This window comes from Oenanthe melanoleuca, chromosome 2, assembly GCF_029582105.1.
Source record: "Oenanthe melanoleuca isolate GR-GAL-2019-014 chromosome 2, OMel1.0, whole genome shotgun sequence".
NCBI classification, from domain to species: Eukaryota; Metazoa; Chordata; class Aves; order Passeriformes; family Muscicapidae; genus Oenanthe; species Oenanthe melanoleuca.
In genome coordinates, this window is record NC_079335.1 from 82385871 (window position 1) to 82404211 (window position 18341).

The 18341-nt window shown below is 42.7% G+C and overlaps 1 protein-coding gene across 3 annotated transcripts in view; it reads right to left on the reverse strand.

Annotated features, from left to right (window-relative positions):
- Positions 1–18341, reverse strand: part of SLC22A23 (solute carrier family 22 member 23) — a 105585-nt gene that overhangs the window by 33965 nt on the left and 53279 nt on the right. For all 3 annotated transcript variants that reach the window (XM_056483421.1, XM_056483420.1, XM_056483422.1), the window contains exon 4: positions 976–1144. In XM_056483421.1, coding sequence (XP_056339396.1) covers positions 976–1144 — 169 coding nt within the window. The remainder of the gene's footprint in view (positions 1–975; positions 1145–18341) is intronic.

Consider the following 18341-nt stretch of genomic DNA (forward strand, 5'->3'; position numbering starts at 1 on the left):
CAAGTTTTCACAAGCTGTAACTTGTCAGGCATTACAACCAGCAGCCTAGCTCACCACGGTACACAGCAAGCTCAGTCCTCCATAGAGTAGTAGCCTTTTTCCTCATTTTTCTCAGTGTACAATAACTAAATATTTTAGACTTGTTAGTGTTCTTACTGTTATGGTTTTGTACAACACTGCTCTCATGAGCCTCTGTTGTCTCATGCCACCACTGCGTGTCACTATTAAGACAGAACAACAAAGAAAGAGTTTTTGGAAGGTTTATAAAATCATGGTGAAGATGAACCTGGCACTATTCCCAAGGTGAAAGCCATCCTGCTTCTCTCAGGACAGCCCTACCAACACCACAGTGTCTCAGACAGAGAAGAGTGGGACCAGCTAGGAGTGGGGAATTCCTTATAGGAGCAATGCTGAGCACTGCCTGGCACAGATCAGCCATCCAGACTTCAGCATAACATGTGCTAATTTGGGCAAAATCAAGTCTATTCAAGGCCTGACTACCTCACGTACACAAAACATCCAAGTGTGCTTGTTCCAGGGCTGACAGATCTTGTTTGCAACTTTTCTTGGATCAAAGAAACCAACAGTGTCAGCCCAGAGCCACAACACAGGTATTAAGGGAAAATAGAGCCATGTCAATCTGACAACAGCTAGGCTGGGATACATCCTCTCAAGAACTTAGTTTAATCTTGAAAGGGGAAGTGACAGTCAGAATAATAACAAAGTACAACTTCACCTCAGTGAAAGGGGACTATCTCCCAAGTGCCCACCGTGCCACAGGGTGCAGAATATGTGCATGCTACAGAAGATTATAAAGCTATTCTTTCTTATTTCAAAGCCAAGCCTTTGCACAAGGTGAATGGAATAACAAAAGGAAAGGCTCATACGTGTTGTGAAGCACACACACTTCCCAACACTGGAGCATCTCCCCAGTCCAGCATCAGGAGCTTGTTGGCAGGAGGAAGAAATACTTACACCCAGTAAAACAGCATCAGCAGGAAGGGACAGATGATGACAGCCTGGAGGACCTGCCAGTCCCTGCAGAGGGCAGCCAGCCCTGGCATGAGGAACTGCCCTGCCATCTCGATGAAGCTCGCCACCATGGTGATCATGAAGCGGTGCCCGGGAGGACAGAGCTCTATCCCTGAAACACAGAGCACACAGACAATCAGCCCCCAGCAGCAAAGACATCCTGAGCATCGCTAGGAAACTTTAAGGGAGTTCATGTCCTGCAGGAGCTATGGTCAAAGCTATGCAGAATCAAATAAATTTTGCTTACTCCCAAATTTAGGCACTAGAGAAGCCCATTAACAGCTGTGGTGCAAACATTGCAAATTCCACATACCTGCCAGATTTCCTTCAGTCTCTACCTAGAGAAGCATTTTACCAAATAATAAGGTGTTTATTTTTAAAAGGGAATGTGTAGTCAAACACAAGCCAAAGATCTTGGGTCATGCCTTTTCACACTCCTCAGAGACACCACCTGCCTTTCCAAAGAGTTTGCTGGGAGGAGGAAGAGCACAGCTCTCAGCAGGATGCAGGCTCCCAGCTCAGATGGGAAGCCACCTGCCCACAGATTAATATGCTCCAACTCAGCCAATGCCAAGCTGGATTTTGCTGAGTGTGCTGTTTCTGGGTTTGTGCTTCCCAATAGCCTACCTTGATCAACTTTCAAACAAGCCAACTTCCCTTCTGTCTTATCCGCCCTCCCTCCTTCCTTTTGCTGTGGGGCTATTTACCACCATCACTGGCATCTTTGGTTGCCTCAGTTGTCTTGTCACAAGTGAGTAGATAAAACTTAGTTCACTAGATCAAATGATTTCCTCAAACCCTGAATTCTGGCTATCTTTATTCAGTCAGAAGATGAATTTAGTCAGAAGCACAGCCTAACAACAAAATTTTAAAAAGTCACAGAAGAAATAGCAAACACAAAATTTGGACTGGCTTCTGGAAATTTTTTCACCAGTAAGATTGCAATAGAAGCCTCTATTTCACATTTCCCATTTGCCCACATTCACTTACACAGACTAATGCTTTAGCTCAACAAACCTGCCACAAATGTTGTGTAGCACTTGTTGGAATGCTGATACAGAAAGAGGCCTGCAAACATTCGTGATATGTTGCTGTCAGCATTGTTGTTTTTCTATGGGGTGTTTTCCTATGGTGGTTTTAAATTAAAATTTAATGGTTATTAAAATTTTAACTGAAAAGCTGTAAGAAAATAGGAAGAGATGACAGCTGTTCCTTCATTCACTCTCTAACCTGCAGTTTGCATTTATCACTGCAACACAGATTTAAACTAACTGACCAGGAGCTAGCTTGTAGATGAAATGTAGGATTAAACACCACACATTTTGCTCTCTTTTTTTTCAGCCAGTGCAAAAACTACTAATGGATTTTTGCCAATACAAAGGGAAAACGTATCTGTTGTCAGGCAGCCCAAATTTTCATTATCCTAACCACAAACACAGCAGCTTTGGAAATGAAAGGGGGAGAAAAAGCCCTCAAAGTCTCTCACATGCTATAAAAAGCTTTTACATTTTAATTTGGTAAACAAGCTTAAAACACAGAGCTCCTTATGACATTAATATGGTTTCATTCTCACTAATGAAGTATCCCAAGACTAGGAAATTTTTTTTTATTCTATGCAAAGAGGTCACTTCCGTTTTATTTCTCTAATCTCCAAATATAAAGTGCTTCTGTTTGTTTTTCTAAACCTTAAAGTCACAGTTACTCACACTCCAATATTCCCTCATTAAGTACAAGGTCGAGTTTTGTTGCTATGGAAACGGGAAGTCTGCATTAGATACATAAGGCTTTGGCATTTCAATTGCATTGCTCAGGTTAGTATCAGGTAAAAATAAAAATAGCCAAGATTTCAACTTTTATATAAAGTCAGAAAGAGGTGAGAAAATAATAAAAAGTATATTTCATTAAGTCACTGGTGGACAGTAAAAAACTCTACATGCAGCAGTTATTAATTATATAGAATGGAAATAACTTCAGAGATTGTTTAGCACCTATTTTCTTCTCTGGATTATCACATGCATATGATCAGTTTCTGCCCTTTCCTCTAAAAAAGCTGGAGATGACAAGAAAATAACCCCTGCTCTAGCTGGGTGAGCCTGATTTTCAAGCAACACCAGCAGCATATGAAGCACCACATCTCTGTTGAAATGTTTTACATATTTGGACAGCCTACTGACTTTCCAACATATCTGGCTTCGATTGTATATGATAAAAGATTCAGCATTGCAGTTTTCAGCAAGCATCTATCAATCAACCCTTTCCCACCTCTGCAGCAAGGCAGCAGCCTTGCCCCAGGAGCAGGAAAGGCACCCAGCTGATGCTCACACTGGGGTCTCAATGCACTCAGGCATGAAGTCTCTGCAGCTGCAACAATTTCCACCCAGTTCACGTGACAAAACTACCAACTCAGACAAAATCATTACAAGAGTCAGATCAGCTTTACCCACCCATGGCAAATCGAGCAAGCAAGCTCCAGCTCTCTGAATCAATAAAAAAGTTTCCATCTCAATTACTTTGTGGAGCAAACCCTCATCATACACACTAATCAAAGAAATTATCACCAATACCAAAAACTCCCAGATATATCCATTTGCTCTACTTGGTTAATTTTGTGTGGAGACATGCATGTAAAGGATTTTGCTTCCTTGCCCAGCATTTCTATTCTATGCACTCAGTCAGAGCAGCAGATCCAGCTCAGATACCAAATTTCCCTAAGTCCTAGGCAAGTGATCATACAGGCAAGTTGAAACCTGCATGCAAAGCAGTACTGGGGCAGTGAAATCAGGCATGCTGGGGACAGGACACAGGGGACAGACTCTCTCACAGTCAATGGGCACTCAGCAGCAGAGGACAAACAAGCTGGACCCAGACAGCCCCTAAGGCAAAACTGCTCCCCAGGCTGCAAGCCCAGCCCAGCCCGAGGGCAGCTGTCTGACTGCAGGTGTGACCCACACCTGGGCCCCACAGGCATCCCAGGCACAGGGCACTGAACACACGACACTCCTTGCACAGCACATTGCACCTCTGGCTGGGAAATGTGGGAACCAGGTCCTGGGGCCAGACATGTTGTGCCCAGGAGCACTCAGGCTTGCTGGGGTGTGAGTAGGGAGCTACTGGAGAACCTCTGCAGTGCCCCAGGCTCAGCCCCACTGCCTTGTGCTGGGGGTCACTGCCCTGGGCATCAGCAGAGAGAGGCATGGCAAAACCACAGGTCAGAAGACAGGTTAACCCATAGAAATGCAACTGGCACTGGTGACAAGCAGTACAAGGACTTTACATCAGAAAGGACAAAATGCCTTTGCTAACAGCTTCTCTCCCTGGCACTGGGATGGACTAATTGGGCTGGTATCCTTTACAACAGTTTTTCAGGCAGCCTCTTCTGAAAAGAGGAAATGGGAAAGCGAGATAAAATCATGTGAGTATGCCACAGCCTGACATCTGAAATGCTGTCCTCTCCCCTTTCCAGCTGTTTTTTTTTTCCCATCCTCTCTACCTGCAGGTATGGTAGGAGCAGTCTATGAACATACAGATGGGAAGAGCTGCAGTATTTCTAGGTTAACATCAGCTCATGTAGCCACAGAGCATGGCCCTGCATAGCCCACCTCCTCCAAATCCCACCAGGCAAGCTGTCACTGCCATGAAGGGACTAAGAGCCACATCCTGTCCTTTTTCACTCCATCTTGCACTTGCACACTGGTAAACGATCTGTTTCAGATTTCAGCAACCCTCTTGTTTGTCTTAAAAGGATGACATTTATTCTCAGAAAATTTGCACAAGGATGAAAGGCAAATATCTCTATTTAAAAAAAAATATGAAGAAGTTATTTGCAAATAGCATATCAAGAGGAAAAAGAGGCTGCTTTGCACTGCTTGAACAACTCTAGCATTCACTCGCCCATCTTCAGACCCAAAACACAAAGAAATTCTTGTTCTGCAGCCCAAGTTTCAGCCCCCTCTGAAACCACAAGGTAGCAGCTTTTTGTGCCTTTTTGTGATCTCTCCCTGCCCAGTTTCCATCTGTGAGACACCAAGACTGTAATTATATAGGAGTATCCCTTGGAGAAAATGGCCAAGACAAAGCACCTGAAGCCTGGCCAGGAGCATTCACACTGAAAAAAATCCCCAAGGAGACAGTCTGATTCTAGATTCACACTCACAGTTGCACATTATATTAAAAAAAACCCCAAACAAAATTCCCCAGTTTCTGTCAGGTTTCCCCATACTACTGCACACCCAATACTCTTAATTCCTTCCATCTAAGCACCCCTCTGAGATGTTCCTCTGCTTCAAAAGGGAGGGGAAAAATGAGACTCAGATGAAAAACACTCATATTTGAGAAGAATTCTCTGGCAACATAGCTTTAGGTTTAAGATGTGGAACACCAGAAACTCCCAGTGGCAGTAACAGCCTACAGCACCAAGTCTGTGTTTGCCTCAGCCCCAGCAGCTGCTCTGCTCTGTTGAAAGTGAAGCTCAAGATGTGACCCTGAGAAAGAATTTTGCATTTGGACTCTGCTTTTCATCAGAGCACAAAAGGAAAGAAAACAAACCTCTAAGAGTATTTAGTTTCCCAAGCTGTTCAGCACCTCCAGCACGTCTCAGCACCTCTGTGCTCCCTGAGGTCACCCTTTTGGCACCGTGAGCTCTGCCACCTCCGTCACAGTGATCCTGAAGGCTGCTGGGAGGTGACCCTGTCCCTGCTGCTGCTGTGTTTCCTAATTCCCACCAAGCTTTCTCAAACCTCTGGGACCTTGTCTTCCTCCAACACTCTCTGAGGGATTTGCTCTCTGCTGTAAACAAATCATCTCACTGGATACCCTAGAATAACATGGCCCCCAAGCTAGCTTTTGGCTAGCTGACCGGATAAAATCACAGAAAAACTATCAATAACTCCCAGACAAGTTTGCAGCTGGCTGCTAGGAAGGAAGGAAAGTAAAATCCAGCATATCTGCTTATACACAAAAATTTCCACTTGGTTACTAGACACAAACTTCTAAGAGGTGCAAGCCCTACCCATGGGCTACATATACTTCTTATCTCTCAATTAGCACACTTCTGATTCAGTCCTGGCCAAAATAGCCCAGGCTAAGCCAGCACTCACTCCTGCATGAATTTAGACAAGGAGTACATCATCTTGTTTGCCTTTGCTGTCACCAGAAGGAAAGAAGCATAATGTGTAAATACTTTATTTACTTTATTTAGTTGATTAGGGAACAGAAAATGAAGTAGCTCGTGGAATTAAAGGTTATCACACACACTGCAGCACACAGACAACCACCAATTGATGTAAGCACAGGACAGAGACAGAGTGAAAGGGAAGGAAAAATCTAATTTCCTCTTTAGAGAAATCCAATCCACTGCCAAGAAAAGAAAACAGTAATAGACTGAATCTCCAATGGCAGAGTAATAGTATTATTTTCCCCCAACAGCACATCAGGACAGAAATTACTCTAAAATACACCTGTGAAGTGACACAGATTCTCCTTCAGAGGTACTTTTCTACACATCATCAGCTTGGTGAGAGTTCTTTTAAACACATGCTAGCCCACCATTTAATTAACACATTTAATAAGTGTCAAGTCAGTTGCCTCAGCACTGACATAAAGCTGAGCTGACAGAGCAGTCAGGGTGGCACCAGGGCAGGCAGCCAGCACAACACCTCACCAGATGTGCAGCAGCACACTTAATTTCTGACCTCAATAGATAGCCTGGATGGAGCTATCTTGATAGGGAAATATCTAATCACAACAGATTTCTTTCTTATCAAAACTAGATCAGATGATCACTTGGTACGCAAAGACCAGGATAGTGCCAAAACTGATGCCAGGCAAAATACCCTTTAGATACACTATGGAGCCTCACAGAGAGGCATAGCATGAAAAAAGTGAATATAGCTGCACCTCTCCTGCAAAATCCAGCTGAAACACAAGGTGCAACCTTCCCTCTTTACTTTCCACATGCCTGACTTGCTCCTGTAAAGCACAAATGAATAACACACCATCCCTATTTCAGGCCTGGTACTGCTCAACTCCATCAGGGTGTTTAGATTGCCTGAGCTGCAGGCAGTGTGTAGCTACCCACAGGTGGAGGGTTTGGACCACAAGCACAGAGCCAGGCTGGATTCAACGCAGGGTGTTCACTCAACCCTCATTAACTCGGTTGCAGAAGCTGTGGACTTCCCAGGCACAATGTATATGCAGCAGAGCAGGGCAGGGCAGGGCAGGGCAGGGCTGATCTCAGCTCCTCCAGGGACAGGAGACCTTGAGCAGAGGCTGCCTGACCAGTGTGTGGGATGCAGAGATGTCTGCAGCAATGCCCTGGATGCAAGCTGTCTCCCAAGGAGCACCAGTGGCAGAGAAAGAAGAATGTGTCATTCCTCCCTCCCTTCATCCCATGGCATCTGTATTTGCCAAGTTTTACATTGCACAAGACAAACAACATCTTACAAAACAGACGGCTGACTGCATAAGCAACCTTTAACACACCATGCTGCCTGCCACTCACAAAGTGACAAACCCAAAGAAATGTTAGATCACATTGGACTTGAGTTGCTGCAGTTGCCATCTATCCTACTTCCAGGGGAAGGCAGCAGCAGCACCCCTGCAGCTCCCAGCCAACACTGACTTTTGGTGACAGTTCCTGTACGTGAATAAAGCATTATGAAACAACACAAGGAGAATGCCCCTGGGAACTTCAACAGCAGTGACAAAGAACATGAGAAAAGGGTAGATACACTGTGTTCAGTTTAAAGATGACTTAATTTAAATGCAATTAAAAAGTGATTAAAAAGCTTTACCAAGACATAAGTTTTTATATATGTTAATTGCCTTCTATAAAAAAAATTCTCACCAACTTCCAGTCTAAAATTTCCTACCCCCCTTAAGACACTCTCCAATGCCATATAAATATTTGTTCATTTTCGCAAAAACTAAGATTGCACAGAAATATATGGCACTCTTTCTTGTTCCAAAAAGGTGGCTTTCTCTGAAGGAAATGCACAAATGGTCACAGCAATGCTTTGCAAACCTAACACCTCTGCTGTTCACAACAGCTGGTGTGTTTTCTCTTAGCAGGATCTAAATCATTACTGACATCTTTTTGACAGGAGTGTATGAGAGGAGCTGAAGCAAAAACTGATGTGAGATGTATCAGAGGAGCTCGTTTTCTTTGATGCTTTAGTTGAAAGGGATCTGCATCTGTATTTGTTAGTGCATTTTTAACAATATTGTAGCTACTTAAAATAAGAACAGAGAAGAAATTCAATAGCTGGAAACCTACACATCTCTTAATTCATTAACTGGTAAACAATATTCCAACAGCAGCTGTTTCAAAAGCTCTGTTTGCAACCTTCAGATGGATGATGGTCCTCAAAGAACCAGGACCAAAAAAATAACAGCCTAACACTTTGTTTGAGGTCTATTAAATGCTTCCCAGCTCACTGAGACAGCTGGGCAGTCCCTCTTTGTGCAAGAACTGATCCCACATGAGGTGCTCCTACAAGGAGGATTTTTTCACCATTACCATCATGCTGTTGGATGAGTGAATGGATGCACTGAGCCTTGGATTTGAGCACATTGTCAGCAAAACTGCACATTGCTAACGAGAATTTGACACAGGAGACTTGAGCTGGTTGCAGCCTAGCTTATCAAACAGAAAAGACAACCATGGAAGAAAAATAAATGGAGGCTCAAGAAATGTACTTGGTGCTTTTTAGGTGGCAATAAAGCTCTGCCTGCCCTGCACCCCTTGCCTCAGATCAAAGGGAGACAGCTGGTCTGAAGAACCTCACATCCAGAGGCACAACCTTTGGAAAGTACCCTGCTCCTTTCACTTGTGTCAACTTCATAACAAACCCTCCATGGGCTTACATACACAAAGTCTAAGCAAATATTGGGTGCTGTTTATTAAACTCTTGCAAATACAGTTGTAACCCCACACACGTGTGCATATATGTAAACATACACACATATTTATGGATGTGTGTATATATAACAGTGAAGGCAAAAGCCCCTAGCTCCTTTTCCTCCCCTGATCCTCCTGTGATGTCAGAAGCAATCAGTGGAAATGAGGGTGATGCCCTGAATAACCCATCCCATCTCAGGGGGCTGAATTGCTCAGGTGGCATCACCCTGTTGGAGAGAGCCTGGAACAGCACAGCTCTGGCTGAAAGCTCACACCAAGGGCCAGCAGAAGTGCAGGCAGTTTAATCACAAGCAATTAGTGAGCCTTTTTGTGAAAGGCTGTCACACATTTGGCCCCCAGGGCACCCTCGTTTTTAAAGATTTATGCCACGCAGTCTGGATAGATATTTAATGAACACAGTGAAGGGGATGCAGGGATGCAGAGCCAATGAGCTGCTGTGTTCTGAGTGCTTTGAGCAACACATGCATTCACTGCAGAAGGAGGTGCCACTCAGACTAAGGGGTGACTTCTGCATTAATAATTCCCTGTCTCCAGGGTTCAGAATGAACACTGACACAGGTCTGGAGAAGGCAAAGGGAGGCAGACAGAACTGGGACACCCACCCAACAGGAGAGAACCATGCCAAACACTGCACACAAACACTGTGCCTGAATAAGAACAGCCCCTGGTCAGGTGTCCTCTAATTTTAAGCCCACGAGGATACAAAAAGAAAAATGAGGCTGTGATAATGCAGAGATGGTGGGAAAACTTCTGATATAAAAGCAGATGATGCACAGTTAGAAGTAGTACAGATATTGTTTTTCCTCTTCTGTTTCCCAACGAGCTTTCATTTTCCAGGTAACATTCCCATAAGGAAAAAGATATATTCTAGGGAAAAAAGAGGAAAGACCAGCGAAGATTTCATTTTGGTCAATTGATTTTAAAGTGAAAAAGATATGACATCCAACCTTGGGAAAAAATCTGCTCCTTAAAGCAACGAAAATTCTATTTTTCATTCAAAATCAAGTCTTAAGTATTTGGTTACAGGCTTTTATTCCTTCTGTTAAAGGCATGACCTCTATGCTGCAGAGAACATTTTCCACTGCTCTGTGCACATGGAGTGCTCTGTATGGTGGGGTCTGCTTGTGGCTGGTTTGTGAGCAGTCCTGCAGTGAAGACTGTAATCCAATGGGCTCAGTGACAGTGCACAAAACTTGTCAGAGAAAGAGTACTCCCTTTCCAGCCCTCTCCAAGCACATCTCTGTTCCCAGCCAAGGGTAACTCTGTAGGTGCACACACACACAGAGGTGAGCACAGTGGAACATCCCTCACATGCTGTTGTCACATACAACGTAAAATGAACTCAGAATTGCCAAAGCTTAAAAATTCCTTAAATTTCTTCCTTGCTATCTTTACAAATACAAGACAAAAGCTTTTGTGAAAGCTTTTTTCCTGTTAAGCACCAGAATTCCTTGATTTGGTAAAACCTGATTAGACATTGAAGAACAATAAAAAGGGAATTGGCATTACAATGCCTCCAGCATCTCATATTTGCATGTAAATTGTTGTGCTAAGGATGTCTGTGCAGCACCAAACCAGACCACCCAGAAACATCCACTGGGATTCAAAGTTTACCCAGAATCAACCCTGAAAAATGTGTGACTTTATTCAAGAGTTTCTCACAGCCAAAATGAATATGTTGTTTCACCAGTTTCAAATACTAACATCCTGTTAAAACTGGGGTAAGAAATAATTTTTTTTGCTGAATGGATGGAAAGCCTCCAATTGCTTTGCAATAACTTTGGAAAAGATAAAGACTATGTTTCTTCACATCTTCCTTCCATGGAAGCTGGCAAGTAGGCTGGGAATAGATGGATGTTCCTGAGTAGAAGCCATCCTCCCATGGGTATGTTCACTTTTCTGCAGTGAAACACCTTTTCCAAGAAAACTCCTGCCACTTACAGAAGAGTTCAAATACGGCAACACTTGCTGAGTTGTTCCAAATAAAACTAGAATGAATTGCTGAGCTAATTAATAGCCCAACATTAAAAGGAAACCAAGCTCCTTGGCAAGAATCCAGCTGCAATTCATGAAAGCGGATTTCACTTGTTTCGATTACAACAGCAGTAGACTTTGTACACATCACAGCTACAGCTAGAATTGTGAAGATATATGCCCATACCCACAACTTGAGATATTAATGACTTTTAACCTTCTCTTAGCAGTAGCTAACTATTTCTCTAAGTGATTTTCTGTTTCAAATGCAAGCTCCTGACAAGTGGTGCTTTGCTGTACCTGTGATGGCACAAAGATAAAGATAAGAGCTGTGGCAAGAGGTAATTCTGTCTAGGAGAACACCTGGCAGAGCCTGGTGCAGACTCCACCTTGCCTAGGCACAGTCAAGCTGTACTCTTAAGGTCAGATGATCTTAGGGAGGTTCTCTCTGCAGTAATTTCTGCTACTGACTTTGAAGACAAAGCAGTTTTGCCATTATTTGTGTTTTTGTTTGTGCATCAATACTTAGATTGCTTGTTGTACATAAATGGCACCATGAGCCTTATGTGCTGTTTCCTGTGCAAGGGTTGCATTGTGTGTCGTGTTAGATCATCCCGGGAACAGCTTCAGGTATTTCCAAAACCTCCTGTATTTACCGTCCTCTTGTAGCAAGAGAAATATGTATAGAAGGTGGGAGAGTGAGAAAGAATGACAGAAAGATTGTAGTCATGGGAGGGGAAAGAGATAGTTAACAGAAGGATTGCTCCTGGCTCATCATATCAGATTTCCTTCCCACACTCAGCTTTGAATAAATCATTCTATTGCTTGACACAACAAAAATAATTCAGTTACTGTTTCCAAATTTTCCTTTGTGTCTCCTTGCAGAGCCAGCAAGGGGATAAAAAAGGGCTGAACTGGAAAAGTACAGGAGTTGAGATACAATTTTCAACTCAAACACCAGTTTGCTTCCTGACTACATAAAAGAACATGGTAAACTACATGAGAAGTCCTATCTATGAGAAAAATTCTGAGAGATGGCAGGAAAAAAGCTTTTGTGGCTGATCCTGCCTTTGCTGGTGTGACTGTGGATCCTCAGCACCCCATGCAGGGCTCAGACATCACCACCTCTCCGGGCAGGTCCCTGTGCCTGCAGGCACAACAAACCTGAGCACACTGTGGGTGTGTGTTCTCCTGCCATAAGCAACACAGGAATGTCATAGAGGCTTTTTCCCAGATCAGGTACCCACACACCCAACAGAACACAAAACACTCTCCACAGCTCCAGAGCAGCACCAGGCTCAAAGGGCAAAGCATCCCCAGGAAAAGAGGGCAGAGCCCTTTGCCATTCATAGCACAAACCTACAAACTACTTTCTCAAATACCAATGGGAACAAGGAACTGATTCCTGGCTACAAACTCATCTAACAAGTTGCACAGTCCAATTAGGAAAACCTTGTACCTTATATTCAGATTTTACCAAGTTATCAGCCAAAGAATTACATACTAAAGGTATGCTGGGTTACATGGGAAGCAAGCATAACTAAATCTGAAAAATCTGTTTTTGCTGAAACAAAGTCTGTGGACATATAATTTGAAAAAATAGAATTAATGTTCACTTACATTTGTATATGTTTACAGAAGCTGAGAAGACAAAAGCTGCTCCCCCTGTCTTGCTGAGTGATGTTTCTATCAAAACTAGAATTTCTCCAGACTCCTAGAGAAAGCTGCTGCTCAAGGCTGTCTGGCACTGGACAGTAAGCAGATCTCTTCACACATCCCTGTCCACTTGCATGACATTCCCAGACACAGAGAAATTTTAATCACTGTTTTCTCATCTAAAAACAGGGCCAGAGCCAGAGGAACTGGAAAACTTGGAATTCAGGCTGGAACCACAGAGCACTTGGTCTGCTCCAGGTGGCTCCTGAGGGCTTTGCATGGGGAAGCACCTTCCTTCAGTTCTTCCTAAACACAGAACACCAAATTTAAGCTCAGGTTTTTAAGAACAGGGCCATCTGTTATTATCACTATTGGCTTATTTTAACAGCAATAGGAGACTATATATGGCTATGTCACAATGAAATACAGAATTTAGAAATCAGACCTACAAAATTAACCACTAAATAACAATTCAATTAAATCATTTCTTCAGCCACTTCCTCGCATTTATAATTTAGCCAGATGTTTCACACTGGAGAAGGAGTATCTTTTCTACCAAGGGTATGAATAGATAGAAGTAAACAAAAAAAAAAATCCCTTTTCTAAATAAACCAACTTCCTCTCCAGCTCTTGCCCAAAGGAGAGGAAATGTCAGGCATTCACAAAGGCTGGGTGACAAAGAACTCTGACTTGCTCCAGATGAGTGAGGTGCCAGATATTTGCATAAGAAATCACAAGTGTGGGAGCAGCCCAAGGCACACAGAACCTGCCCAGCTTTGTACACAGTGTCAGCAGAGTGCTGGGAGAGGGCACAGGTACCACCTCATCCACAGCAGCAGGTGGGGAAGGGTCCTCTTATTTTGGTCCCTCTGCCTCTTGCACCCATTGTGCAGAACCAGTGCTCTGGTGGTGAAATAAAAAAGTGGCTTCTCATGAAGAAAAAACTGCAAAGCAGCTAATTAGCTTTTGCCCTCTGCTTCACTCTGCAGCAAGAGACTCTCGTGCTGTCATACAGTAAAGCTCATTGCCCTTCCCTCCCCTCCCTGCTTGTATTTTCCAGCATCCACTGCCCAAGGGTAAATTGCCAGTAAATACAGAGGATGGGTGCTCCAACCACACACAACCAGCCTCCAACAGTTTCACTACCAGTAATGAGTTTCCCTCACCCCTAAACCCAGATATCACATACCTACACCTTTGTCTACATAGAGTTAAGTCATCTGTGCAACCTTCACCCTGAGGTGGTTTTTCTTCTAACCTGACCAGAAGCTGTTGCTCAGATCACTTTGCACCTGACTGCTGTAGGGCTATAAATACACATCCACAACACAGCCTTGTACTCACAGGCATTTGATTAAAATAAAGTCAACTAAAAGGCAGACCACCTTTGAAATGGAAACAAATGGATACAGAAGGAATGAGGAGCTGAAAGACAGAATTTCTGAGCTAGTTACTGTCAGGCTGCCATCTCCATTGCTGTCCTGGTATCACCAGCAACATTTCTGCATAACCACATAAACAAAAATCAAAGCAGAAAGAAAATACTATTTTTATGGGGGCCTAGAATTGAGAACAACACATCAATATAATAACAACAATACCAACACCACCCAGGGACAACTTAACCACATTAACATATTCACTCATGGCTGGCAGAATGTGGTATGCAAGCCCCTGAAAGGGAAGACAAGCACTGGAAAACAGAAAGGGAGCAAAGCAAATCAGCAGACCAGTCTGGCTCACTGGCAGGCTTCAGATGGCTGAGCCTTGTCATTTGTGGCCTTCTTCTCTTTAAGGGAACTCCATTTATAGCCAATTTTGGAACTCCAGATATGAGAAATGAGACACTGATATAGATGGGGTCTCCTGGTTTCAGGCATCCTAGCTTAGTTTTAATACTGACTCAGCTGACTGGCAAAGAATCACCTGCAAACAGCAAGGAAGATTAAGATCTGAAGTGTGGCAGCAATTTCATTTCCAAATCCTTCTGCAACACAGGAAAACTCCCTGTGCAGTTCACCACACAGAGGAGAGCGAGGAGCAAAAATATCCAAGCTGTGTTCAAAGAAGGAAAGGTGTGGGCGTGCAGGGCTTGCACTGATGTATTACTGACTTATCAGAAGCTAACATATAAAACCAACTAGAAAAGCAACAGATGTAAAATATTTTCTATTTTAAAAATCCCTGCATACTCTTCCTAGAAGGTACAAAGACTCAGAGCTGACTTTTCAATTTGAGCAAATGCCTGTACAAGCATAACAAAGAGGGAAAAAAAGTTATGGAGGAAGAAAAAAAACCCCACAAACCCAAACTTCTCTCCCTCACCTAATCACAAATAATGTAGCAAGGGTCCTTACACTTAAGTACAGGTCCTAAATACACAAACTCTAAGCTTCATTTTTTGGGAATTCATTGAGAGGTATGCAAAATAAATAACAATGTTTGAAATTGTTGCTAATAAGGACATGTTCATGTCTATTAATTATATATTAATATTAAAAATATATGTATTAATATTAAAAATATTTATATCACATGTAAAGCTCTATAACCATTAATTTTCATACATCACACCAGATTCAATTGCCTGTTAAAAGGATCTTCCCTTTTACTCCATAGTCAATTATTCATTAACCTCCTAGAAACATTCAAAGAAGGCACAATTTATTTCAGAGACAGAGAGGAATTTGTAATTATAAAGATTTCTGAATTTAAGTTTTTTTTATGACAGAAACAACACAAGAGGCAACAAGATACCTAACTGGCCAACATCAGGATGAGTTCCAGAAAAATAACTTTGGGCATGATTTTTGGTATTGAAAACCCATAGGATCACAGCACCTGCAAACATTTTCAGCTAATGAAAGTATGCTCAGCAGGAGTCTTACATTAGAACCACTCCTGCAGCCTGTGAAACAAGTTAGCCTGGACTTAAGCTTCCACTTAGTGACTGACCACACTATTTCTGCTTCAACAAAACATGTTGGATGTTGAAGGAGCCAAACAGACTTTTGTACTACTGCAAGCATCACCAAGTGCAACAGACAAGGCTTAATTAAAACAATATATATACACTGTATATCCAACCACCCTAAGAACACATTACTCTTGATTATATCTCTCACCACCAGGTATTTCACATCAAACAGGAGAAACTATCTCTGTTCCAGCCTCTTCCTTCCATGGTTTCACACATGAACCACTTAATGACTGTGTGCTGTAGCATATGTAGTCAGTTAATATTTATCCATGCTTTCACTACCTACCTTATATCACCAAAGGAGCCTAAAAAAAACAACCCTCCCCCCCAAAAAAAAACAAAACAAAAAACCAAAATAAAACAAAACAAAAAAATCCATGCTCTGAAATGAGATTGTGAATTTACCTAGGTATGAATGCTGCTTTTAACATGCTTTCACTATGAAGTAGTCTGGGTTTCTCTTTCACATCTTGCTAGAAAGACTGTGGGCTGAGGGAAGAGTATTTCATCTTCATGTCCTGACTTTTCTGACTCAAGTAGGGCAACAACAACTGGCCTGTGGATTTGGGAAACAATTTATAATGCTTCAGAAGAAGAGGAAACTACACCTGCTTCAGTATCAGAAAGCACCAGAATGCACCTGACTTACATTGCACTCTCCAAACCCAGGTTAATTAAAAATATCCTGTCTCCCAAAGACCCACAAGTTGGGCTCCACAACAGCTGAAGCAAATTTTCTAAAGTTCAGATGGCTAGAAGTTGAGAGCAACAAGCAATATTTGAGACATGATTTCATTCTGAATTCAACAGAACTAAGATATTGTATTAATTAAAAAAGTGTCTGAAAACAGCTAAGTGCAAAATTCTCTGGGGTGTAATTAGCACAGTGCTATCTGCTGCTGGGACACTAGTACTAGTTGATCCCCTTCTCTGGAAAACAGACTAAAGCTCTTCCACTTAAGTGAACTTCTTCCCTCTTTCAAATTTTTTTGCAGTAAGAACAGAAAATTGTTTTGGCATTAAAGAGGAGTTTTTGCTTGGTTGGTTTTGTCGCTGCCTTTTTTCAATAAAAAAAAACACAAAACTACTGCATGCTTTAAGCAGGGATAAGAGCACGGGTGGGCAGTTTCCAGCAAGGGGGTGGCAGATCTTTTTGCAAATAATTTATTTGAGAACACCTTGTGCACACTAGATCTGGCCACAGGCTGCCTGGAAGAAGCCATGCACAGCTGTGGTGCACTAAGCAGCATCCCTCTAGCACAGCAGTTTTTGGGGAATTGCACAGCTACCAAGCCACTGGGGGCTCTCACCCCTGCCCTGGATCTTGGGGCTGCTTTGACACCAGGTGATGGAGGCCATGAGGAACAGAGCACACAGCAAGAGTGGGAGCAGGAGATGAAACAGGGAGAGCAGGGATGGCAGCAATCCCTAATTATAAAGAGACAAACAAAAGTCTGAGTTTGGGGCTAACCCTGCCACACCACATGTCACTACTGTCTCCACAGCCAGCTGTCAGGTCAGAAAGACTGCTGGTTGTGCAGCTCTGGGGAATGGTGTTTGTCCCCAAAGCACCACAGGCACAGCAGAGGAGACACTTATGTTCATGAAATATGATCCTCATCACATTCCCTCTCAGGTGAGCAGCCCAAGAACAGGATTCCCAAATACATGTGCAAATGTAGATGAGAAGAAGTGGGTAAAGTCTGGTTTCCATAATAGCTTTAAGATAACTAGTGATGTCTCCAAGTGTTATAGATTTTTAGATTAAGCACTTCATAAAAGAAATCACAAAGGTCTAATATTATCAGCATTTTCCACACATACAACTCATTGAACTAACTGATCCCTATAATAAGTTACACACTGAAGGGTATGAAGATCCAAAGCCCAAGATCTAATGTGCTTCATATAGGATTAGAAAAAAGCAAAGCCATGGCTGAAAAAATTAAGTTCTCTGTGACTGCATTCCCCACGAGAAGCTCACTACAAAGAGCTGTATGAGCTCCAAATGCCAATTGTTGGAGTGAATGTAACAGCCTGGGACACTAAGGGGCTTTAACTTCTTTGGAATGAAATAATTCTGTAGCACATTTACAATGCTGGCAACACATCAGATTTCTGTATCTTATATTAGGAAACAAAGGCATACCAATCTGTGGGGTTACAGACTTTGTGTCGTGGGCCAAATCTGTTCCTAATCCAAAGGCATAGATCTGAGCCTTAATAAATAATCCCCCAAAAGCAGCCTGCCCTGCCCTCTTTCCCTCTTCCTATTTGCTTCTGTGTTAGATGCTTGATGATGTTTTCCCCCAAATCTAGCCTTGCCATTGCACACACTTCAGATGCTTCAGCATCAGATGCCTCTTTGAGAGGCCAGAGCCTACTCTGGGATAGCTCTTTGAAAGAGTAAGATCTTCCTCTCCTACATATCATAAGCACACAAATGCAAGTAACTAAAGAAATGAGAATTTGGAGAAGAGTAATTTCTTTCTCAGGAAAAAGATGGAGGATGTATTCTGCATTGGAAATTCAGGAACACAAATGGTGATGTGAAGGGATTGAGACATTTCTCTTCCTTGAAGATACTAGCAAAATACAAAATTTGCCTTTTCATTGGTGCAGTCCTGCTTATTTCCAAAACCAGGCAGCATATCAGGTCTCTGCACTGAGTAGAGATATGGAGTGATGTCTTGTTTAGAGATCCTGGCTCTCTCTTCAAAAGGCTCTGCATCCCAAGCAGCCTGGCACCCAACCCCTTCCCACAGCCAAATACCATACACC